The sequence below is a fragment of the Carcharodon carcharias genome, chromosome 2 (genome assembly GCF_017639515.1).
Source record: "Carcharodon carcharias isolate sCarCar2 chromosome 2, sCarCar2.pri, whole genome shotgun sequence".
NCBI classification, from domain to species: Eukaryota; Metazoa; Chordata; class Chondrichthyes; order Lamniformes; family Lamnidae; genus Carcharodon; species Carcharodon carcharias.
In genome coordinates, this window is record NC_054468.1 from 163,215,858 (window position 1) to 163,242,813 (window position 26,956).

The 26,956-nt window shown below is 44.1% G+C and overlaps 1 protein-coding gene across 1 annotated transcript; it reads right to left on the reverse strand.

Moving 5' to 3' along the window:
* Positions 1 to 16,511: 16,511 nt before the first annotated feature.
* rbbp9 (retinoblastoma binding protein 9) lies at positions 16,512 to 26,304 on the reverse strand. The gene is made up of 5 exons (XM_041203709.1): positions 26,145 to 26,304; positions 24,516 to 24,558; positions 24,311 to 24,416; positions 23,508 to 23,593; positions 16,512 to 17,104 (listed from the first exon to the last, which is right to left on the reverse strand). The coding sequence occupies exons 1-5, from the start codon at positions 26,256 to 26,258 to the stop codon at positions 16,881 to 16,883; spliced, it is 573 nt and encodes a 190-aa protein (XP_041059643.1). The 5' UTR covers positions 26,259 to 26,304; the 3' UTR covers positions 16,512 to 16,880.
* Between the last annotated feature and the right edge of the window lie 652 nt (positions 26,305 to 26,956).

Here is a 26,956-nt window from a genome sequence, read left to right on the forward strand (position 1 = left end):
TAGTGGAGTCAGAGGGTCTGCCTAGACAATGGCTTCCTGACACAAAAACCTCAATATGGATGGTAACTCTTTCAAAAGCTAATGGCTGGGACGTCATCAGTCCTGAAAACAAAAGCCAGTTCCAAGCAATAGGTAAACATCCCTTTTGACATCATTGTGGAGAAAGAATGTGACATGACACGAGTGGCCATTTTGAAATCTCTATATTCCTTTGAGAACTGAAACTAAGAAACCCTCATCTGCTGATTTAACACCAACCAGAAAGAACTCCAGCAGATCTCCTGGCTGACCAAGCAGCCAGCCCCCACCTCTCAACTCCTCAAAGCCTGTTTTATTTTAAAGGTCTGATCATCACCTGCCAAGTGGTCTAAGCACAGAAAGCCCATCGTGCTGCAGCATCATTTGTTTCGAGGATTTCATGTTGTTGTCTCCAAACAAAAACTCATCTGGATTGAACTCTGCCATGAAGACCTGGCTGAGATTCCAGGGGTTATGTGGACCCTGTTTTGGACGGTACAGGAGCCCATCCTGAATCCTGCAGTTTTTTTCTTGTCTACACTCGTGGCCTCCTCCATCTGGAGATTGCTGACCTTCATTGAGAGTCAGATGCAGCACAGCATTCAGTGGATACTGGTGAGGTGCACAGACCTGCACAACATTGCCATGAGTCTTATATATCAATGGCTGGGCAAGAGTATGAGACATCTGGACTCACCCCAAAGGTCCTCAGGCTGCTCAGGTTAGCAGGTCAGCAAGGGAAGAGGAGCAGCTGCTTTTCATATTGAAGTCTCCTCTCAGGACCCTCAGCTGTGGACAGAGGCTCCTCAGTTCCTCTGCCAATGACTCCAGCACCTCCAGAAGCCACAACAACTGAGAACACTCCTGCACCTGTGCTGGGGGCCCTCAACATCACAAAGACTTCCAGGTCTCAGGCAGCAAGGGCACTGCAGCCAGGGTCACACCAAGCCACAAAACAGCAAGGTCAGCAGGCAACCTTCACCTTGGCTGACAGCATGAAGTGGGGAAGGGAGGTGAGGGGAGGGCTACCTAGCAGCATGATTAAAAGGATTTTTAAAAAGCCTTTAGCTGCACTTGATGTTCTCTGGTGAGAGTACAGTTAAAGGTTCACTGCTTTTGTCTGTTTTTATGTGCAATAATTGTGTACTGCATTCTGCCTATATATCCTTTCCATTACTTGCTACCCTCTGGGACTTCAGTAGTACCCTGACTCATCCCAAGTGGTTAGGATGGACCAGACCGCAAAGTTGATTTCCCCATGCTAGGGATTGCAGTGTCATTGGGCACGGTGCAATGGGGTGTTAAATGAAGGGAACAGCAACAGTGCAGCAGAAAGATAAAGCTTTATTGAAATGGAAGGGTCAGGTAACAAGGGTCATTTGAAACCTTCCTGTATTAGTGCAGCTGAGCCTCCCTTGTGCCTATCTCATGCCGCCTTTCTGGTGGTCTCTGGGTTCCTTCATGAAGCACCATATGGTCAGCAGTCTCCTCCATTTCCTCATTGTCTGAGAAGGAATTGCGCTCCCCTAACTCCTCACTGTTCAACATCTCCCCCGCTTCAGTGCCAGGTTGTGTAATGCACAGCAGCCTTCCACAATATGCGGGACCCAAGCAGGGGTGTAATGAAGGGCTCCATCCAATCAAAGCAGGCGCCTGAATCACAAGTTCAGTCGACCAATCGTTTGGTCAATGGTCACTCAGGTTGCACCATGGCACATGTGTACCTCTCCTCTGGATCTGCACTTGGATTCTTACAGGAGTAAGCAGCTCTCTCTTTACTGGATAGCCTTTGTCTCCCAGAATCAATCCTTGAAGTTGCATCGGGTGAGTGAAAAACTCTGGTACCTGGGACTGCCAAAAGACATAGGCGTTCTGGCTACTTCCACAGTACCGTGCACACTACTGAAGGATCCATCTTCAGTGGTTGTGGACTAGTTTTATATCGTGATTGGAATCCTTTTCTGTTGTTTAAGATTGCTGGCTGGCCCATGGGAGCCTGGATGGCCACAAACTCTGCATCCAGTGATGGCCTCAAACCCAAAGGCTCTCTAAGCCTGACTGTCCGGAATGGTGTGAAAATGGCTGTATTGGCCATCTTTGAAGAAGGCATTAGTCACCACCTTGATGGATCAATGTGCTGAGGACTGAGAGATCCCACACATGCCTCCAATCGGCCCCTTTTCTAGCCGTAAATTTGAACCAGAGGCATAGAATGGCATTAGGTGGCTACCACCACCATTGGGGTTTTGTTCCTCCTCCATCATGGCACATAGATCTCTGATGGCCTCCCTGGAGAGGCACAATCTTCGGTGACTATGCTACCGAGACATCTACCTGAAGGTAGCTCATCTTCTGACAGGAGACCCTTCCCGCTGATTACCTTCTTCTGAATACAGGAGGCTACACCCAATCCTCTCTGCATCCTTCTCCTTCCTCCCCATGCCAAGGCTGTTGCTCCAGTTGGCCCTGAGGTTGCTGCCTGTGGCTGCAACTCTCTCCTTCTCTGCTGATCTTCCTCAGTGGAGGACCCACCTTCAGAGTGCACGATGCCCACAGCAGGCAGGCATCCTCAGTTGACAGGGCCTATTACCCAGGCACATCCTCCACCCCCCACCCCCCCATTTAATCCACACAAGTGCCATTTCTCAGATAGCACTCCTGGCAGCATGCCCCCACTCCTGGCAGCAATACATGATGCCCACACTGCTGTGCCCACTCCCAACTTACACTGGCTCAATGGCTGCTGAGTGAAGCCAGCCCTCACCTCCTGCTTGTCTGCCATCTTCATATACCTGGTGTAGCTCATGGATCCCATGCACTTTAGGCAAAACTTAAAAAAAGAAACATTTATAACGCTGTCATTGGTAAATTATTTACCTCCATTACCTGTTTGAAGCGGTGAAGTGCACTGCCTTCTCACCATGCTGTCCACCCCTTGGAGAATATGGATACTGCCCCCAGCACCCCTTGTTGCCTTTGACCCTGTCCTCAAATGGCCTAGAAAACCCTGGTGCATGACTTAAAAATCTCAAAAATAATAAATGTATGAAGGACCTTAGAAAGGATAATTAACAAACTTAAAACACACGATTGTAGAAAAGAAATTGGTTAAAACATTGAATACTACCAGCGTGAAAGGGAAGAATATAAAGAGCTACACTTTTTTGAACTTTTATGAACAGAACTAAAGCCACTAAAGGTAATTTTAGCCTTCACAACCTCCATTATTTAGGAGGACTGGCAAAGTACCAACAGTGATGCCTCTGCAAGATCCTCCAAACCCAATGACAAAAAAGGCCGTCCAACAGCACAGTCCTCTCCTAAGCCAGCCTGCCAAGCATCACTAATTAGCTAATCACTCAAAAACCCAGCTCCACTGGGCGGGACATGTTGTTTGCATGCCTGACACCAGACTCCTGAGGCAAGTGTTCTACTCAGAACTCAGTTGTGCCTAGGAGATTCCTAGGAAGACAGCGGAAATGCTTTAAAAATGTCCTCAAAACATCCTTACAGAGGCCAAACATCCCCATCGACTTATGGGAGTCTCTGGTCTGTGACTGACCAAAATAGAGAAGGTTCATTCAAGAAGGCACCGAACACTGCAAGAGACTTCGGGAACATCCAGGAGGTGAAGCTGAGAGCGCACAAGGCTCAAAACATCTGATCTGCCCAACCCTTCAAGCACCAACTGCCCTGCACGTGGCAGAGACTGCAGATCTGGACTTATAAGCCAGCTCAGAACCCATCGAACCAGAGTGGAAGCCTCGATCCTGAGGAACTGTCTGAGAAGAGTGGTTAAAGACAAAGCAAGAATTAATTTGGTTTTGCAGCTGCAGGATCAGATACCCCGTTTAGAATTTGAGTACTATTGGATGTCTACAGTTGTTGAATAATAATGACTAATAACAATTCTCTTAGTTATTATCACAAAACATCCACAAGAGTACAAGAAATAAGAGCAGGAGTAGATCCATTGGCCCATTGGGCCTGCTCTGCCATTCAATATGATCATGGCTGGCCTTGGGCTTCAACTCCATTTTCCCATCTGCTTCCTACATCCTTTAATTCCCTGAGACCCCAAAAATCTGTCTATCCCAGCCTTCAATGTATTCAATTATGGAGCATCCACAATCCTCTGGAGTAGAGAATTCCAAAGATTCACAACGCTTTGGAGTGAAGAAACTTCTCCTCATCTCAGTCCTAAATGATTGCTCCCTTATCCTGAGACCATGCCTCCATGTTTTAGATTCCCTGATCAGCAGAAACAATCTCTCAGCGTCCACCCTATCAAGCCCCTTCAGAATTTTGTCGGTTACAATGAGATCACCTCTCATTCTTCTGAGCTCTTGAGAATATTAGCCCAATTTATTCACTCTCTCACATAGGACAAGCACCTCATCCAGGAACCAATATAGTGAACCTTTGCTGTACCACCTCCAATGCAAGTATATCCTTTATTAAATGTGGAGACCAAAACTGCACACACTATTCCAGATGTGGTCCCACCAAAACCCTGTACAACTGTAGCAAGAATTCTTTATTCCTGTACTCCAAACCCCTGGCAATAAAGGCCAACACTTACCTTCCTAATTGCTCGCTGCACCTGCATGCTAATTTTCTGCATTCTTTGTACAAGTGCACCCAAGTCTCTTTTAACATCAACACTTACAATTTAAAAAATATTCTGCATTTTTAATCTTGTAACCAAAATGAATAATCTCTCATTTCCCTACACCATCCGCCATCTTGTTGCCCACTCTCTTAACATGTCTATGGCCGGAATTTTCATTTGACGGCAGGCGTGAGTGGACAACATTGTGAGAAGGCCAAAAATCCGTTTTACACCATCGTGAAATCAGTTTGCGATCACCTGCTCCATCAACATCAATGGTGGTCCACGTTTCTCGCCACCACATGTCAGGAACCTCATTTCAACACTTTAGCATTGCACTATAAGCTCTGCTCCTCAGAATCATCCCCCACGCTGGATCATCCAGGCACATAGGCATGGAATTCACAACTGTACATAAATGACGTGCACCTGGTGAGCAGCAATTCGCTCGGGACTTTGAGGTTTGTTTGCCTACCTTTCTTCGGGCAGCACTCGCAGTCATCAGCGCCAGGCTTCGCAGACAGCACCACATCACTATTAGGGAGGCTCAGGGGCAGGTCTCTACCCACCAGACCAGCCGCAAGGCGGGGGTGGCTTTTCAATAGCTGCAGGACTAGGGCCTGCTTGGGAGAGGGGGAGAAGTAGCCTCCGGCAAGAGAGGAGGCTGCAGGGCGAGGGCCGTACTGGGAAAGGGGTGTATCCCAGGGTGTGTGTGTGTGGGGACACATGATGATCTGTGCAAGTGGCCCCAAGAAGCTGAGGAGGCAGTCTCCAAAGGAGATGAAGCCAGATTGAGATGTGAGATTGTGAGAGAGAGTAAGTGGTGATATCCCTTGAGCCGGCAGTGAGCAAGATGCCAGCGAATGTGTGATGGGCTCGTGAGTTGAAAGTTTAGAGTGATGAGATGGTTGACTTACCCTGGCGGCACAGATGAGATCATTCTGTTTCTGCTCCGGATAGCCAACCGCTTCTGTGCAGCACTGGCACTGACCAATACTGCCACTGCATCCCAAGCCAGAGTGCTGAGAATGCTGGATCTCCTGTGGCCAGAGTGGGTGTGGAGGACATCACATCGGGCCTCTAAAAGGCATTCCAGTGACAGGTCACTGAACTCTTCTTGACTTTCAGGGCCATGTCTTCACTGCAGCAGTTCTGGGCTGAGAACCGTGTGCGCGGCTGCAGTTTAGACATGGCACCTGGAGCAAGAAGCAGTGACAGTAATTCAGAGGCTGTCTGCCAGCCAGATGGCCTGTTTCCTGTGGCTGCATAATTAACAAGGTCAGAAGCAGATGACATGGCACAAAAACCCACCATTATGGCCAGCGTATAAAAGTCTTTTTCACGCCTGCTACTGCTCTTAGTGCAATTCCACCCTGTACCTCTCTGCAGCCTGTGCCCCCTCCACAGCTTACTTTTCCATATGGTATCAACAGCAAACTTAAATACATTACTCTCTGTCTCTTCATCCAAGTCCTTGGTTTAGATTGTAAATAGCTGAGGCCCCAGCACTGATCCTTGCGGCACTCCCACTATTCACTGCCTGCCAACTTGAAACAGCTCCATTTATGCCCACTCTGTTTTCTATCCATTAGCTAATCTTCTATCCATGCTAATATATTACCCTCAACTTGCCTATTAACGTTTTGTGCAGCATCCTGTTGAATGTCTTTTGGAAATCCAGATATACTACATCTACTAGTTCCCCTTTATCTACCTTACTAGTTACATCTTCAAAAAATTCTAATAAATTTTCCAATCAGGATTTATCTTTAGTAAAACCATATTGACTTGTTCTACTCATACTATGCTTTTCTAAGTGCATTTGTTAAGACTTCCTTAGTAATAGATTCCAACATTTTCCCAACAACTGATGTTAGGCTAAATGTAGTTCAATGTTTTCTCTCTCCCTCCTTTCTTGAAAAGCAGTGTAATATTTGCCAAGTTCCAATCTCATGGGATCATTCCCAAATCTAAGGAATTTTGAAAAAACATAGCTAGCATGTCCACTATCTCTGTATCTATCTCTTTTAGAACTCTGGGGTGCAGGCCATCCAGGGATTTGTCAGATTTTAGCCCCTTAAGTTTCTTCAATACTGTCTCTCTACTAATATTAATTTCCTTGCACTTTTTAGCCCCTAGGTTATCAGCTAATTCTGCTATGAAACTTGTGTCTTTTACTCTGAAGACAGACACAAGATATTTATTCAATGCCTTTCCCATTTCTTCATTCCCCATGATAATTTCTCCTGTCTCTTCTTCTGAGGGACCAATGTTTACTTTAGCTACTCTCTTCCTTTTTATATACTTATAAACACTCTTACAATCTGTTTTTATGTTCCTGGCTAGTTTACTCTCATATTCTATTTTTTCCCCCTTTTAATCAACTCTTTGGCAGCCCTTTGCTGGTTTCTAAAACACTCCCAGTCCTCAGACTTGATACTGTTTTTGCAACATTTTAAGCCTCCTCTTTTAATCGAATCCTTCACTTCCTGAGTAAGCCACAGACGAGTCCTTCTTGCTGAGTTTTTGTTCTTCAGTGAAATGTATTTTTGATGAACATTTTGAATTGTTTATTTAAATGTTTCCCATTGTTCACTTACCTCCATTCCTTTTAGTCTATTTACCCAATTAGCCTTAGTCAGTTCTCTCCTCATACCTATGTAATTGGCTTTGTTTAAGATGTTTGATTGCGACTGGAATACATCACTTTCAAATTTAACATACAATTGAATGGTATTATGATCATTATTTCCCAGTGGATCTTTTACTATGACACTACTAATTAACTCTGCTTCATTACACAATACTACATCTAAGATAGCTTTAAACCCAGTCGGTTTCACCACTACTACTTCAAGAAACTGTCCACAAATATTCTACAAACTCATCTTCTAGACTATTCTTGCCAATTTGATTATCCCAGTCTATATGAAGTTAAACTTCCCCACAATTATTAAATTTCCTTTGTTACAGGCTCCAATAATTTCTTGTTTAATGCTCTGCCCAACAGTACAACTAGTGTTAGAGGGCCTATAAACTACTCCCACCAATGTTTTCTGACTCTTGCTATTCCTAATTTCCACCCATACTGATTATACTTCATGAACTTCAGAGGCCAGATCCTTTCTCACTAATGTCCTTATGACATCCTGTACTATCAGGGCTGCTCTATCGCCTCTGCTATTCTATCTGTCATTCTGAAAAATTGTGTACCTTGGAATATTTATTTGCCAACATTAATTACCTTGTAATCATGTTTCTGTAATAGCAATTACATCTGAATCATTTACATCTATTTTTGCCACCGGTTCATCTATATTATTGAAGATGCTTCATGCATTCAGATAAAAAAAAGCTTTAATTTTTTTACTTTTATTCACTGCAATGATCTTATTCGCTGATGTACATTTTTTTGTTCAACTCTCTGCCCTACCCTGGTTGTCTTTATCCACATCGCTATACTGTTCCAATACCTCAACCTTTCCCTTTGAATTTCTAAGTCTCCCTTCACCCAAACTCTCCCCCCACCCCTAACTCTTAGTTTAAAGCCCTGTCCACATCCCTAATTATGGGCAGAAATTTTCGCTCTGCATGCGGGCTCGTGCCCGACATACCCAAGTGTAAGATAGCGCGTGATGACATCGGGCAAGCGTCCCGACATCATCAATGCAATAATTCAGTTGGCGGGCACACATGGGTGCCGGAGCCACACCTGCCATTAATTAAAAGGCCAGTTAAGGTCATTATAAAAGTCAATTGACTCTGATTTTTTGTTGCCCGTGCAATTTTGTGCTCGCCGCATGTGCAAAACGGGCAGGTGGCCAGCTGACAATTTCAAAAATCTCATCCGTGGGCAGGGTAAAAAAGGTCAGCAGCATTGCCAGTGTGAGTAGTGAGGAGTTTGGTAGATAGTTTGCTGCTGGTGACTTATTAGTATATGGCAACTTCATCTCTGTTCGGGGCTTCATTGTTAGCATTCCAGGCATCATTTCAGGTGTCCTTGGTGTGACCAAGGACCCCACAGAATTCAGACCATGTGGACCTTTCCAGGTATCAGACAGCCTTCCTCACCCTGGTAATGGGGATTGTGGTCTCCACTGGTGGCATCTTCTCTGAGGAGGAAGAGAGGGGCAGAAGGGAGAGGAGACCAGGAGTCCCAATGTAGCTTCCAGGGGAGTGACCTGTGGGAGGAAAGGCAGACACAGGGGGCACAGTGCCAGTTGGCAGTCCAAGGCATTAGGGGCCACAGAAGATGCCACTATCCTGGCTGCCAGAGTTTACAGGTGGTAGCTACCTCAATATGTCCAAGGTGCAATGCCGAAGGAAGCTTCACCTCTCAAGATGTCATATGATTGGCCCCGAGATTACCTCCAACTGTGTAGATAGACACCCCATGCCCGTGGCTCTGAAGGTCACAGTGGCCCTCAACTTCTATGCCTCCGGCTCTTTCCAGGGCTCAGTGAGGGATCTGTGTGGAGTCTCCCAATCAGCTGTGCACAGCTGCTTCAAGCTGGTGACAGAAGCTCCGTTCGGGTGGGTATTGACTTTCATTCATTTCCATACGTATGAGGCCAGCCAGGCACAGTGAGCCAGAGGCTTCACAGCCATTGTTGGCTTCCCCCGTGTCCAGGGTACTATAGACTGCACACAACACATGTGGCCATCAAGGCGCCAGCAGGTGAGCCCAGTGCCTTCGTCAACAGGAAGGTCTTCATCAACAGCAAGGTACCCAGGCAGCTTCCATGATACCTACATCCTGAGACACTCCCAGGTGCTCTTCAGTGCTCCAGCCTGACTGGATGGATGGCTGCTGGGTGACAAGGTAGCTTATGACACCTCTCCACCACCCAAGAACAGAGGCAGAGCAGCAGTATAACAGGAGCCATGTCTCCACAAGTGTGGTGATAGAAAGGACCATAGATTGAAGATTCGCTTCCGATGCCTGGGCCATTCAGTAGGGGTGAACTACAATACCCCACAGAGAAGATGTCACTGATAGTGGTTGTATCCTGCATTCTCCACAATCTGACAATGGCAAGGGGGAACCACTGGAGGAAGAGGATTTTGACGCAGCTCCACAGGCCACAGATGATGAGCCCAGTAGTGAGTCAGAAGAGGAGCATGGTGAGGAGAACGCTGAGGGTGTGGAGGTAGACCTCTGTAACCTCCAGGGAGGCAGGGACACCAGGAACACCTTGATCCAACGTTGCTTCAGCTAGTCTGCCAAATAAGCACTACTACCTCATTCCAGGGCTGCTGCTCCAACCCGGATGTCTGAAATGACCCTTTCCTGTGAACCCCAAAGTCCACTCAGTGTCTGTGCAATAACGTTTCGAGCCACCAATGCCCAGCATTATATACTGACATATCCTGCACCACATTAAATAAAAACAGTGAAGCATACTCAGGCCATCACGAAAAAAGAAAATTTATCTCATGTTGACAGTCAAAACAAATTAACAGAGCCTTCTCTGGTCTTCAACTCCAGACCAGCTAAAATAAACAAAATATTGCACAACAGAAGATCACCTGTGAACTGTCCCTCTTGTGTTCATGGTGCCTTAAATTTACGTTTGCGGGTCTTGGCTCTCCCCCTCACTGGCACCAGCATTGGCGACAGCCTGCTGACTCTGCTGTTTTGTTGGTCTTGATGACCTTGGCGGTCATCCTCTGGCCAGTGGGGCCTGTGCTGGCCCTGCCTGGGAGGGAGCAGCCAGTGCCAAAGCTGGCATCTCCCCAGGTGCCTCAGCCTCATCAGATGCCATGGTCACTGGCAGAGTGGTGGAGGAGCTGCTGCTGATTTCCAGAGCGCCCTGAGGAGCCAGCAAAGATGACAGGCAGCTCATGCACCAACATGAGATCACTCTGGACCTCCCTGTTCACCACTGATGGACAGGCACTTAGCTGGGATACTGGGTGTCTCATCTATCTCCCACACGGACACTGACCACCTGAGGTCATTGCCTGTGTGAGGGCTTGCAGGTCCGAGCACAACCCCAGGAACCCCCAATTCTGTTCCTGGAGCTGCCTCTCCATGAGAGTCACCTCAGTGTGCTCGGCCATGAGGGTCAACAGAGTACTGATGCTCCGCATTCACTCCTTCATAACGGAGACCATGGCACATGTACTCTCATGGATCTCTGCAAGGTCCTACCGCACATCTCGCTGGACATCCAGCATCTGCCGCCCAATGGACAACTCCAGAGGCTCATCATCAGCCTTCAACTGAGCATCGTGCTGGTCTGCAGCAGTGCCGGCGCCCTGTGCCTCCGCCTGCATCTCAAGTGAGTGTGAAGTGCCCTCACCGCTGTGCACCGACATTCTAGCCAAAGATCTAATGCCCACCGAGATACTGGTATCTGCACTGGTGCCTGGTTCAGACAGCAGGTGTGACACAAGTGCCATGAGGAGCCTGGCAGTCCTCTGGCATCAGAGGTGGGCCTTCGGGGTCTAGCGACTGGGTGTGTGGTGGCAAACCTAAGGGAGAACAAAATGATGTCATTAGTTTAAGTCATCACACTGTCACTGTGCATGCCAGGTTCCCTGGTGAGACCATGGAGACCTGCATCATGGTTCCATCATCTTTCAATGATCAGTGGGGAATACAGTTTTGAGGCTCCCATCAGTGATGAGACTACACAAGAATGTTTGCACCATCTAAAACTCTCACCTCTGTGCACTGCACTCATACCTTCACCCCAACATCTCAGCAGCCGGTTGACTGAGGTGCATGGGACCTCTCCAGCTCCAAGTCATCCTGCTCAGATCTGTTTAGGATCAGGTTAGTGGGGCCTCCGCCAGTTCACGACCTTTCATTGTTGTTATGGGCCATCTTTTACCGAAAGGACAGAGGAGCATTGATTAGTCCACTCTCTAACTGCAGCTCCACTGCAGCCTGGCCAAGCCCACCTGACGAGCACCTGGCAGGGCACATCCAAGTCGTGGCCCTCAAGCCACAAGACACTCACTCAGTCTAAGCAACCAGGGCTCAGCCTCCTGGCCAGCTCGGTGTCATTGACAGTTGGTACTCAGACTCTAACACGCTCAGCTCCACGGGGGATGGCCAGAGCTTAACACTTCAACAGTGTTGATCCATGCTAACGCGGTACTCACCCTTCCTGAGCGCAGCAGGTCGTTAAACCTCTTCCAGCACTGGATGCAGGCGCGCTGCACAACATCATGACTGCTGACCAGCGCTGCCACCTCCTCCCAAGCTCATTTTGTAAGGTGCAGAGGCCTCCTCCTTCCATTCCTGCGGACAAGGGTGGCCCTCCTGGCAGTCACCTCCTCCAGGAGGACCACCACGAGGCACTCAGAAATCCTGGGGGTGCCAAGTGCCTCCGACCTGCCCTCCTGCCTGGCATCTACAGCCTCATTAGAATCTATAATTTTTCATCTCCTGCTGACAAGGCCGAAGATGTCTTCGTTGCCTGACTGTGCCGGTTTTAAGTGGCTGCCATGTCACCATTGGACCCAGCATCCGACAAGCCCCTACCCCTGCCTTCCTGATCATTGGGGAGCCTCTGTTCACACTCGGTGGGTCTTAATTGACCCACCAGCATGAAATTGCAGTAAGGGGCTGATTGCAGGCGGTGGCCCATTTCCTGGCCACTCCTGGGCCTGCCGACCACGCCCGCACACCAAACTCAAAATCCTGCCCTACACAATTAGTCAGAACACTGGTCCCACAGGCTTTACAATACCAAATGGAATAGTTTTATCAATGGTGTTGGTTAGTTAGACACAGTACATTTTAGAAAATATTCTTCAGACTAGGCTAAATTGCCCAGATCCAGCTGTCTGCGTGTTGGTTTTGTGAATTTTCACTATCCAGTAACCTCAGGATCTGTAGAGAGAACAGGCCTGGTTTGCAGCTGGAAGGTCCCCTGACCTTAAATAAGTTCTTGGAACAAGGCGAAAAAGCAGCAGACCATGATTTTGGTGCAACAAGTTAGCAGAATTTGTTAACAAGTGAACAAAAATACTTAATAGGCAAGACAAGAAAGCTGCTTTTGATCCTTGCTCCTCAAAACTACTTGGGCACATATAATGTTGTCTTTAGTTCTCTCCAATGTCTTCCCTACTTTTATACCTTCCCCAGGTCTGCCTACATGCAGTTTTGCACATCACTCCCTGTCTACATGTGACCTGGCTACCTAACCCCTTGATTATGAGAGTCCTGGCCATCCAACCCCAGACTCACTGGTGACCTTTTTGCACTGTTTGCCATCCATATTACACCAAGGTCTGTGTTTGGCCCCAAAACAACAAGCAGCAGCTTTCTGTGGTAAGCATTCTATTTTAAAAAATTATTAACTCTTTAGCTTCTTCATAGCTGCAAACAATACAATCAAAAACAATTACAATTCAGAACTTCTCCATAAATAGTACAAACAACATACTAATCAGAATATCTTCATAAATTAAGCAACATATTTACCATTTCTCAGCCTACTGTGAGGAAAGGAGGTTATTCCTTATAATATTTTTGGGGAATATTGTGTTATTCTGTAAAGGAGGCTGTGTGCATGTGTATAAATAATGTAACTAAACTGGATGGTGATTACTAGAAGACAGGCGGTCTAGGGGATTTCAAACATGAAGGATTTCGGCAACAAGTAAATAGATTGGATCTAACATTTGCATCTTTAGATAAGTTGAGTTTGTTTGAATATCAGTAGGAAGTCAGGTATCAAGAAACATGTTTGCATCTTGCAGGAGTTCCATAGGTAAATAGAAGTGAGTATATTACATTGTATTGACCCAAAAGCTGAGGAAAAAAATAGAAACATGAAAGATTTTATATTTGGAAGGACTTGAGTTTCAAAGAGGTGTGAGAACAATGGAACATGAGATGGAAGAGAAAAAACATGTATTTTAGAGTTACTGTAGTTGTTGGGAGCTGGAGGTGTTAGCTGTAGCTGTGGACTATTGGCTGCATGAGGAAGATCTCCTGGAAACAGCTCTAGGCTGGAAGCTGATGCAATTTAGACCAGCTAACCAGGCAAGCCATAGAAGTCTTGGGCTGTAACAAGCAGTTTTGTTCCGAAGTCTTGGATTTCCACAGCAAAGTAGAAGAGAGTTAGAGATCATGTGGTATGCCTTTATCAAAGCTACAGCAGTTTGCCTTGAGTTATATAACTAGATTTTGATAGTTAAGCACCTATAAGGGATTGCTGCCTGGAAGGTGTTTACTTATGAGTCTCAACAAGTGGGCTATTTTTTAGGGGGAATATTTTCTAAGACTAAATTGAACTGTGGAACTGTAATCTTGTGTGCTTAAGTTTTCTTTTACTCTTGTTAATAAAACTTTTACTTTTAATTTTTAAAATCCCAAAAGTGATACTGAACATCTTGCTGATGAGATCAGTACATCATCTTCTCATTTTCAGAATACAAAAAAAAGGCTATGGCCCCTAAGCCAAGTTTCTCCCTTGGATTTGGTTTGTGCAGCAATTAATATCAGCTGTGGGCATAACGCTAACTGGAAATTACACCAGAATCCAAATTGGATCTTCAGGGATTAATTGCTTGGACCACATCTTATGTGCAAAAAAAAAACACACTAGTTAGTTGCAGCCCATAGAATTCTGCAAGCTTTGGTTGCCACTCAACTGTATTTGATTTGGTGTAAGCTTATATTTAGGGATCCTTTCCATGATAATTTTGGAGTTTCATTTATGTCAGGAAATTGTTGTTCCTCAGTTCATTTGACAGCACACTGAACAAGATCATCATTAGAAATTAGTTACCATCCATACAGTAGAATTTTAGTTTATGATCACCAAATAAAGGAATTTAAAAACTCAAGGAAATGGTGCGTGTCTCATGCTCATAAGGCTCTTTGTAAATGGGGTGCTAAAACTTCATTAAGAGTGTGACATTAGCAGAAATTCAAATATTTCAATTTTGATCTACACATTTTATATCCAAGGTAAGCTCCTTTAGTTGTTGATATGGCTAATATTAACAATAGGAACTGGCAGTCAACTGGAAGAATGCAAGAATTTGCATTCATACGGCCAGGTTTCACATCTGCTGGATGTTCCAAAGTACTTCACATCCAATAAATTAATGTGTAGTCACTATTATGTAGCCAAACACAACAGTCACATAGCCAGCACAAAGCAAGGTCCCAAAACCAGCAGCTGATCTAAATGACCAACTAAGGTTTTATGTGGTGTTGGCTGAGAGATAAATATTGGACAGGACTGTTCTTTGAAAAAACACTGTGGGATCTTTCACATACATCTGACCAGGCTGAAAAGGGCCTGAACGACAGCACCTCTGATAATGCAGCACTCTTCAGCACTGCACTGAAAGCCCCGATTGGGATAGGAATCAGGATAACAAACCAAACCGACCTCCATAGCATCAAGCCCAAGAAACTTGTTGCACTCAGTCTCCCGCCAGAAACAGAGCGCACTGAAAGGATAGGAGTTTGGCCTTCACGTAAATCACAGGGAGGAGATTTCGATGGGTCGCTTCAGTTGGTTGCGGGTGTGGGGTGGAGTATAAGGCAGTGGGAGGGGCAGGAAGGCATGTTCCTACTGCTCTGGGCTCAACTAGAATTCAAAACAGTAAAATGCTTTGGGCCACTTCTGGCCCCAACTCCTCTTCCCACTTGGTTTGGCCAATCAGGAAAACCATCCTGATGATTATGTCATTGCAACTGAGTGTCCTGTGTAAAGAAGAACCCGGCTGGTCTCTATCACAGGTCCTTGCCCATGGCTCAGAAGAGGTGGGACGAGCAAGAACATTTCACGGTTAAGTTAAGCTCACCCAGTTTCTGACAGGTGGGCAGGCTTAAAAAACTGCTGAGTTATCAAAGTAGATTATGTACTCGATCATAGAGCAGACCCTGGATCTGCAACCTCTGTCAAAAGCAAGAGCACTACTAAACAGATCAAGCTGAGAGCTGGAGGCTCTTTCCCCCTTTCCAGTCACTAAGATACAGATTAGCACAGCAGTGACTGCTTATCACAAACATATGCGTCCTGCATCCAGGCAAAGTTCAAATCTAACTATAACAAATGCATGTGGAATATGGCTATCAATTAACTTCAAGATTCCTCCTGCATTTTGGGTTAGGGTTAGGGAAGGAAGGAAGGCTGAGACACATACCTAATATAGATCATCCCGAGTAGAATGGAATGGGTCCATAAGATAACAAATTCCCCCTAAAGCCTGAAAAACTGTAGCAGTCTAACCTTGGAAGACCGCTCTCAATGTAGCACAACCCATGATATAACCCAGGGACCATTGCTAAATTATCTTGAAATCCCTCACCTTCACAACAGCAGATGACTCTACGATATGGCTAACAGTATTCTCATCATGAATGAACCAATGTACCTTCTGAATCATGTGACAAAACTGGAGTAAGTTCATAAAATGGATATAATTTTTTTTTTTAAATAACCCAAGTAACTGCCCAGCGATTTTCCTGAGGTAGGAAAACTAAATTTAAATTAGAATGTTAGTGAAAAAGTTTATAAAGTGGAGTTTATTGGATATACTGTTGGGTAGGACTCCTATACTGTTCCAATGAAACTCAATGCAAGCTCAAGGAACAGCCCTTCATCTTTAAACAGAAAACTTTACATACAGCCTTCCGTACTCAGCATTCAACAATTTTAGATCATAAACTATGTTTATTTTTGGTTGCAGCTGCTTGTGATTCAGCTATTCCCACTTACACGTCCTCTAGACACATCTTTTACTTATCCCTTTACATTTTCACCATCACCTCTTCTGTCATTTAATCTCTTCTGCCTTCCACCTTCTTCCCTCCCTGCTTTTCTTGTCTGGTTTAAAAACTGTTACATCTCTAAGCACTCCCAGCTCTGCGAAGAGTCATTGACCTGAAACACACGGTTTCTCTCTCCACAGCTGCTGCCAGACTTGAGTATTTCCAGCATTTTCTGTTTTTTTATTTCAGATTCCCAGCATCCACAGTACTTTCTCTTGTACAAGTTAAGGTTTGTTTATTTGCTCTGATGTGACAAAATGGCAATCATCACTTATTACCATAAGCTGCAGAAGATGTAGTAAATCTGTTCAATGCTTCCAGTCACTATCAGCAGTGTAATCTGCCATTCTGAAATCCTGTTTATATGCTTCATGTAACAAATAGCTTCCTCATAATTTTAAGTTTAACACATCAGTTTAAGAATAAAAGTTTATGAAAAAGAAATCTAAATCAAAGAAAATAATTCAATCAACCCATGAATGAAAAGGTTACTGATTATCAAGGTGCTTTCCTCATCTTGAAAACAACAGTTATTAATTCAGGAAATTTTTCATCCTGAAAATGCCCTCGGTTTGTGAATTTGTGGAGTTCTGCCTCAAGACCATCTGCTACTTCCTGCTGTTCAGACCACGGGAGGAAAGGGTCATCAGTTGAACCAAACTGAACGATATGGGTACAATTGCATTTGATCTTCTCCCATTGCCATGGACTGTTGAAATATCCTTTAAAAAAAAAGGACAATGTCACATCAAAATCAAAGTCTGATTTCTGTACATGTCAATACTTGTATTAATTATTCAATTAAAGGTGAAAACCTCCATGCATTTTGCTGAAAAGCAGATTGTGTGATTTAATCTTTCGAATTGTTTGCACTTTATAATTAATGAATAAAAGAACCTTTTGATTTTCTGATGGGAACATGTTAACTTTACACGCTCAACCTCAACCATGCTCTGTTCTTTACCTGAGCCATCCATAAGCTGCCTGTATGACTTTTCAGCTGGCTGCACTTGACCATCTGAACGGGTCACAATCATGTAAATAGCTGTAAATGAAAGTCAGATGCTTTCCTGTAATTTGGCATTATGCTCATTCCTCAGGTGCTATTTGCAGGCTGGGCCCAGGAAGATTGACTGTCTTAAGTCTTAGGGCAATCATGAGTTTATGAAAAGAAAGACTTGCATTTTATAGCACCTTTCACAATCTCAGGATGTTCCATAGTGCTTTACAGACTTTTTAAAGTGTAATCACTGTTGTAATGTAGGAAGTGATTTGCACACTGCACAGCAAAATCTCACAAAAAGAGCAACATTATAATGACCATACAACTGTCACTATAATACAGCATTTCCTATGATGCAGCGCTCCCTCAGTACAGCACAGGCATGTCAGCCTTGATTCTGTGCTCATATGTCCCTGGGGCCTGAATCTACAACCTTTTGGCAGGAGGCAATGAATGCTATCACTGAGCCACGGCTGACACCTGTGTCCAGCTCTGGCTCAGCCAAGAGCAATGTATTCAGATCTGGTCATCATACTGCCCTGAAGACATCCTGGCTTTGGAGAAGATTCTGTTAGGCAACTGGGCTATGAAGAGAGACTATGGAAGCTAGAAAATCTTTCACTGCAGAAGAAATTCAGGGATTACATTGTAGAGACTTCCAGATAAACTGAACATTGCTTGACAGAACTCTCAAATTCTGTAACTAAAGAGCAGTGTCCAGGTCAGAAGGGTGATAGGGAACAGACAGATTCATAGCTTTTCAAACAGGAGGCCAAGAGACCATCAAATTTCTGTCCATCTGGGGTCGAGGATACACAGTGAAGGGAATGAGGGGTAGTCTTGCTTGGGTGTCATTCTGAATGTGCTCCAAACTTCGCATTTTCAGAAAACTACCATTTTCCTTAAAGTTCAAGCAGTATACAATAAGGGGGAGCAATTGCTACCAAGACAAGGTTCCTGGAACTTGCTGCGTTTAGTATGTCTGAGGTCGTCACTCTGGAATTGCAGTGTTTGAAGAAAGCATAAGGGGCTGCATTTTACTTGGTGGCGGACTGCTCACCACTCTTCCCTACCACCACCCCCCCCTCACTCCCCTGAAAGAAAAGTCGGCTGTAAGACAACATGCTCTGAGAAAGCCCGTCCTGCAGCTATAATATGCCGCGGGCAGGCTAAATTGCTTAACAGTGGGAATTCCACCCCTCAGCGGGAGGGTGACCCACGCTCAGCAGCTGACTGGCTGGCAGCTCTAGCAGTCCTGGCAGCACCAGAGCTCAGTAGTGGGTGCTGTCGGGACTGCAGGAAGGAGGGTGAAGATGATCATGGCTGCCCCAAAAAAGGTAAGTCCTGGGATTTTAGTGCGGGCGGTGGGAGGGGGGGTCCTAGAACCCAGGGATGGGGAAGGAGGAAGCAAGGGTTGGGTTTTGTAGAGCAGGCAATGCATGAGGAAGTTGGGGGGTGTGGGGGGTGATATTTTTGAGAGGGGGGCTGCCCCTGACATGCACTGGGCACCCCTGAATGAATTTCCCTTCCTTCCCACCTCTGAAGGCCTTAAAATTCAGCCCAAGGTGTGGGACTGGTGAAGCTGGAAGCTCCCTTAAACATAGGCTAATAGCATTTTTATTCTCTCCTTAATCACTCACTCACACAAAGATACACTCAAGCAGAAAGCCAAAATCAGGGCTTCCAATAAGGGACATGTGAAGGTGTACTGCAGACAACATTCTAACATTATTTCTATAGGAGTCCCTGGGTTGAAAAGCAAAGCACTGCAGTAAGGTGGGTAAAAGGATATGCAGAAATCAGGCCCAGGAAATAAGCACCATGATTGCATCTAGACGGTCCAAACTGCAAAAGAATCCAACAATAGACTGGGAACGGCTTCCTGCAGATCAGGAGAAGTCAGCCCAAATCAGTTGGATTGGCTCCTAGAAACAACTCACAGTCGGTCAGGTGTCCACAGCAGAAAATCGAGCCTCAGGAAACCCACCAGTGAGTGGGCACATAATTTAGAGAGGAGGGGTTTGCTGTGCTTAGTGTGGACTACAGTCAACTGGGAAGAACAAAGTTTATGTAAAGAAAAAATATTCCAAAATTTCCTACTCAATAACTGAGGCTCTTAACAAAGGAAACTATGAAAGTATGAGGCATGAGTTGGCTAAGATAGATTGGGGAACTTCATTAAAAGGCATGATGGTGGATAGGCAATGGCTAATATTTAGGGAACAAATGTATGCATTGCAATAGTTATATATTCCTTTCTGGTGCAAAAACACAACAGGAAAAGCAGCCCAGCCATAGATAACAAAATAAATTAAGGATAGTATTAGAGCCAAAGAGGAGTCATATAAAGTTGCTAGGAAAAGTAGCAAGTCGGAGGATTGGGAGCAGTTTAGAATTCAACAAAGGAGAACCGAGAGACTGATTAAGAGGGGAAAAATAGAGTATGAGAGTAAACTTACACGGAACATAAAAGCGGACTGTAAAAGCTTTTATAAGTATGTAAAAAGAAAAAGATTAGTGGAGACAAATGTAGGTCCCTTACAGTCTGAAATGGGAGAACTTATAATAGAAAATAAGGAAATGGCAGAGCAATTGAACAACTGCTTTAGTTCTGCCTTCATGGGAGAAGACACAAATAACTTCTCAGAAATACTAGGAAACCAAGGGTCTAGTGAGAAGGGGGAATTGAAGCAAATTAGCATTACTAAAGCAATAGTGCTGGAGAAATTAATGGGACTGAAAGCCGATAAATCCCCAGGCCCGATAATCCACATCCCAGGGTACTAAAGATGGTGACCATGGAAATAGTGGATGCAATGGGTGTCATTTTCCAAAGTTCTGTAGATTCTGGAACATTCTCAGCAGATTGGAGGATGGCAAATGTAACCCCACTATTTAAAAAAGGAGGGATGGAGAAAACGGCGAATTATGGACCATTTAGTCTAACCTAGGTAATAGGGAAAATGCTTGAGTCTATTATAAAGGATGTGATAACAGGGCACTTAGAAAATATCCATGGGATTAGACAAAGTCAACATGGATTTAAGAAAGGGAAATCATGTTTGACAAACCTACTGGAGTTCTTTGAGGACTTAACCAGCAGAATAGATAAGGGAGAACCAGTGAATGCGGTGGATTTGGATTTCCGGAAAGCTTTTGATAAAGCCCCACATAAGAGGTTAATGTGTAAAATTAAAGCACATGGGATTGGGGGTAATATATTGGCATGGATTGAGAATTGATTAGCAGACAGGAAACAGAAAGTAGAAATAAATGGGTATTTTTCAGAGTGGCAGGTGGTGACTATTGGATTGCCACAGGGATCAGCGCTTGGGCCCCAGCTATTCACAATATTTATCAATGATTTGGACGAGGGAACCAAATGTAATATTTCCAAGTTTGCTGACAACACAAAACTAGGTGGGAATTTGAGTGATGAGGAGGGTGTTCTAAGGCTTCAATGTGATTTAGACAGGTCGAGAGTGGGTAAATACATGGCAGATGCAGTATAACATGGATAAGTGTGAGGTTAACCACCTTGGCGGGAAAAACAGAATGGCAGAATGCTATTTAAATAGTGATAGATTGGGAAATGTTGATGTACAAAGGGACCTGGATGTCCTTGTACACCAATCACTGAAAGCAAGCATGCAGATACAGCAAGCAGTTAAGGCAAATGGTACGCTGGCCTTCATTGCGAGAGGACTTGAGTACAGAAGCAAGGATGTCTTACTACAACTATACAGGGCCATGGTGAGACCGCACCTGGATTATTGTGTGCAGCTTTGGTCATCTTACCTAAAAAAGGATATACTTGCCATAGAGGGAGTACAGCAAAGGTTCACCAGACTGATTCCTGGGATGGCAGGATTGTTGTACGAGAAGAGATTGGGCCGATTAGGTCTGTATTCACTGGAGTTTAGAAGAATGAGAGGAGATCTCATTGAAACTTATAAAATTCTGACCAGGATGAACAGACTTAATGCAGGAATGATGTTTCCCCTGGCTGGGTGGTCTAGAACATGGGGTTGCAGTCTCAGGGTACGGGGTAGACCATTTAGGACTGAGATGAGGAGAAACTTCTTCACTCAGAGGGTGGTGAACTCATTGAATTCTCTACCACAGGAGGCTGTGGAGGCCAAGTCACTGAATATATTTAAGGAAATAGATAGATTTCTGGACTCAGCATCAAGGGTCATGGGGAGAGAGAGGGAGTATGGCGTTGGGATAGAGGATCAGCGATGATCATATTGAATGGCGGAGCAGGCTCGAAGGGCCGAGTGACCTACTCCTGCTCTTATTTTCTATGTTTCTATACTCCAAGCTCCTGACCCAGGAGTAGCCTTTTCCAAGAAAACATTTTCCTGGGACTGAGATCACCACACAGATAACTCTGGGTAAGTAGCAGCACTGGATTCTGTTTCTTATGTAACAAATGTTACTTTAGCAATGGAGGGAAAAATTCACAGTGGCAATTCAAACCAATTTTACAAAGATTTTGTGAAAAGTCTAATTTGGTCACTTCCTACTATTTGACAACTTGGCATTGATAGCTTTCAAAAAGATTGAGCAACTTGATTGATCAGTTTTCTGCTGTTCATTTCTTTGCTCATTATAAATATTTAGCAACTGAACTGAACCACTTTTGAATTGTTTGCATTACATATTTAATCATTTGATTAGCTAAGATGAGGACTTACCTCTTAAATCGCCAATCACTAATGTTTACCTTATGGATGTTTGATGGGCGGAGAGAATGTAGTTTTAGCACATCCCTTATCTCAGCAGCCACCTCTCTCAACGGACCATCGATGAGGAAATCCAGCACCAAGACAACTGTGCCAGTGCTGCCTTCTTCAAGCTGCACTAATATGCCTTTGACAACAGGGGCCTTTGCAAGTCAACAAAGGTTCTGGTTTATAAGGCCGTTGTGTTGACAACCCTCCTCTACTGCAGTGAAACATGGACTGTCTACTGACACCACATTAAGATCCTTGACAGTTTCCAACAGTGGTGCTTGCATCGAATCCTGGGGATCAAATGGGTGAACTGCTGGACTAATGTGAGCGTCCTCTATGAAGCTGCATCTACCCAGCATTGAAGCTCTGCTCCTGTGGAACCAACTCCAATGGACAGGCCATTGCATTTGGTGCCCAAAAACTGCCTCCCTCGGCAGGTTCTCTTCTCACAGCTCTCTGTTGGCCAACACTCAAACGGCAGCCAAAGGAAAAGGTATAAGGATACACTCAAGGTCGCCCTAAAGCACAGAGGCATAACACCACTGACTGGGAGGAGAATGCCACTGACTGCTCGGCATGGCACCACCTGGTCCATCAAGGTGCAAGCGGCTTCGAGGCTCAGCGACTTGACAAAAAGGTGGAACCTGCCGTGCCAGAGGAAAGAGAAGGAAGCCAACCTGGGGCTGTGATTTCCACCCCCCTCCGCAACAATGTATCCCCACTGCGGCAGAACATGTGGATCCAGAATTGGACTCAGTTATCTGAAGTCTCACCAAGACTGACGGACATCATCCTGAATTCCGAGGGACCGCTGATGACAATGATGATGAGTTTCCGGTGTAGCAGCTATCAAAAGCATGGTGTAACAGACATGGATAGAATGCAGTCTTTCCATTGTATGGATTCAGTGTTAATATTTACCAATTATTTATTCTTCTTCGTTTTGTGCAGTGGCCATGACAGCAAGTTTCAGCAGGCCTTTAGGCCATCAAGTATCACAACCAATTACAAATCTGTTCTCATCCAATATCCATACTGCCTATAGGGTTGTCAAATTGTAGGCTCCTAGTGTCAGCTGAGTTCAGCTAATTTAGCACAGCACAGACCTGAGACCTAACCTGGGAGCTTCCTGGTCTGTATGTCTCAGCCACTCACTTGCTTAACCACTTGTGATCATTGAGACAGTAACATATCGTTTACCATTTATTTGTATCACTTCACGTGGAACTCTCATCCCCCAAAAGATTCAGAACAACAACAAACAATTAAACTCTCATGTGGATGCTAGGTCAATTGAAATTTTCAAGATTACGATTGATAGACTGATATTGTTATGAAGAGGAGTGAATGGAAGGAAGGTCGAAAGCAGGGGAAATACCTTACCACTTTCTCGTTCAATGGCATTCCCGAGGTCAGATGTATATGCAGATACCAATATAATACCATATACCCTGTGCGTTTCAGCATATCTAAAACAAACATACATAATTAGTAAACCATACCCAATACTTTGTGGGAAATTACATTACAAGTTTCCTACTACATTCCCTTAGCTCAGCAGCTTAAAGGTATTGGGGTTTTCTATTTTGAGTTATGTTTAAAAAGGGAGGCATTCTTAGAATGCACAGTGATCCATATAATTCTCTGGTTTTTAATTCAAATATCCCAATATGTCAGCAGCATGTTATACTTGTCAGCATTACTTGTTCTCTAATATAACAACTCATATTTATATCGTGCCTTTCACATATTGAAACATCCAAGACACTTCACAGGAACAATTATGAAACACTGAGCCTCATGAAGAGATATTAGGTCAGACGAACAAAAGCTTAAAAGGTTAAAAGCTATTCACTCCACCTAATTTGCTCCAGTCACATTCAGTACAATAACTTAGGGTTCAGGATGTGAACATCACAACAGTAATTAATAAACAATATATACATATTGAATTCAACTATATTGTTCAGCCATCTCTAAACTAAAAAGCCTGTGCATAATAAAACTAATATGTTTTCCATCTGGCTTCTAACAACAAGACAACATACAGTATTGCTACTGGTTGTTACTCCCTGTTTTCCTATGAAAAATTGATATATCTTTTGGGTGGGTAAAAATAACTTTGCTAAACACATCACTGTTTTGTGAACTCAAATCCTATTCATCATCCTTTCAGAAACTCATACCTCATAGCTGCAACAGCCCCAGAACTGTGTCCAATGATAACGGTCTGTTCATCACACTGCAGTGTTTTCTCCATAAAAGGAAGCCATATTGTTTTTCTAGCTGTCACTGAACAACAGATTTAGATTAAATAAAACAGACTGTATCTTTCAATAAAAAAAATCGTTTTATCGGTAACTGGAATGTCAGCTTTCAAAAATCACTTACATGGGTCAGGCATGTTTTGAAGCAAGCACTGAAAATCTGGGATCTGCAAAATATTTTTAAAAATTAAAGAGATATGGAATACAATCCAATTAAACAATAATGTCTCTTTCATTTGCATTAAGGCATAGAAATCCATTGTACTGACTAGTACAGAGCATATAGATAAAAAAATCATAATTGAATAATGAAAGGGCATTTAAAAGTTGTAAACATGCTTGTAAAAGATTAAAACTTTAAGGTGATTTAAGCTATGATTAATGCAGGAGAAATGTACTTTCTTCTTTGTACCTTGGGCAGGTTTTTCAAATGCATTACTTTCATGGGTGATTGTTAGGACAGGATATTTTCAGTAAGTGTAATGGTGCTAGTACTGCATCAAATAGTCCATGCAACAGTGTGCCCCTAATAGTTTGTCCTGATGAGTAATGAATTGGACTTTGAAGGTGCAGAGTCATAGGAGGCCATTTGACCCACCCTGTTTGTACTAGCTCTTTGAATGAGCTATCCAATTAGAATCACCCCTTCTATTTCCCCATAGCCATGCAATTCTTTTCTATATAAATTATATATCCATTTCCCATATTTCCCAAGTATATATCTAATTCCCTTTTGAAAGTTATTGAATTTGCTTCCACCTACCTTTTCAGGCTCTGCATTCCAGTTCATAATAACTCACTGCATAAAACAATTCTCATTTCCCTTCTGGTTCTTAAGAGGGTTCTTAATCCCACTTGCCAATGGAAACAATCTCTCCTTACTTACTACATCAAAACTCCTCATTGTGATTTCTGTAATGTTACTGAAACAGTATATTCCCCTGCAATATGATTGCATCTACCAAGATTCAAGAAACCTGTCATCACACACAAGACAAAGCAGGAAACACTATATGATAGTTCCTGTGTTCCTTTTTTTGCTTCCTCTTCCATTTAACATCAGATCCCTTCCCTGATTAGTACCTCTGTCACACTTAGGCGTAGGATTCACTTCAAGGGAAAATACACAAGTTGCATCCTACCAACCACTTAATGTCAGACAACCACTGGGAAGACTGGAAATTAAACAATATTTCCAGATGCTGACCTTTATCACACCCTTTCACCCTGGAGTTGCCTCTGCTATATGACACCTTTACAGGAAGAGGTGACAACACTAGCATGCTATAAAACCAATTTATTAATTTTTAATGAAAAAAATTATAAACGAGATGAATTCCAAAACAATGGCATCCTTGTGCATAATTGCAAGATGGCTTCTTACAGTGGTTCAGACAGGAAATAGGCCCTTAAGGAAATTTGGTCGTGGTCTGCACTAAAATCGCTTTCGGTTACTATGCATCACTCTGATGTGTAGCATCTACCAGTCACATCAGAGGCAAGTTTGACCTCTGTGAGTCCAGCTTAAACAGCGAGAGAATGAATAAATCAGAACAGAACCTCAGCCTTTGACTAAAGGAACACATTTATATATAAAAAAAACACCGGCAGGGGAAGCGGAAGCAAGTTGTCTGTTATTTCAGGAGAGGGCCGAGTCTGCCTGCTGGCTCCAGGAGCTCCCTCTCTCCCTCCCGCAAACTTTCAGCCAGGAGCTGGCACTTCTCACCTGGAATAAACTATTGCTATTACCGACCTGCTTCAGTTGATCCTTCACCCATTTGTACCAGTTACTGTCCTCCACGTCCCCCACCCCATTACCGGGTACGATCACTGCTCTGCAGAGCTGTTGGCCATCGCTGGGAGCCATTGCTGAGGCGGACCCACCTCCCAGCCAGACACTGCTGACTGGCTGCTACCAGCCGCACCAGACCTTTTCCCAGCGCTTTGTGTTCTTATTACACAAAACTTTGCTTCAGTGCGTGTTGTACCACAAACCTGAAGGGAAATCGCACTCTTTAGGGAGTATAAGTATCTGTGTATTAAAAATATAATCTGTTTTGATTTTTTTTAAAGAAACTCCAGATACTTGAATCAAACTTGGCAAGTTTCGTTCTCTGGGATGTTGACACTTCTCAACAAGTCAAATCAGCGCCCCTCATTCAAAAAAATAAACACCGACCTGTTTACTTAAGTGAGTTTGCAAACTAGCTGACACTTTCTAATTCGAAATGTTATTTCTGACATCAATTTGTTGTCCTAGGTTAATGTCGTAAACAGAAAACCTCAAAGGGCTGGGTCGTATTTGTTTAATTTTAAATGGGTGAGAGAGAATTGTCGGGTGGGGGATGGTGCAAGGATTAAAAATATCGAGATTGAGCAACACAAATCCAATCCAACAGTTAAACATTTAACAAACACAAATCGAGCCATTGGTGAGGCTTCCGCAAAAGGCAGAGGGTGGGTGGTCCAATCAATCTTCAAAAATCGCAGCCTGCTGACATTTTCAGCACTGCAGCTCAAATTTAACAGTAAATGAGGGGGAGGCCTTGGGATTCCTAGCAGTGG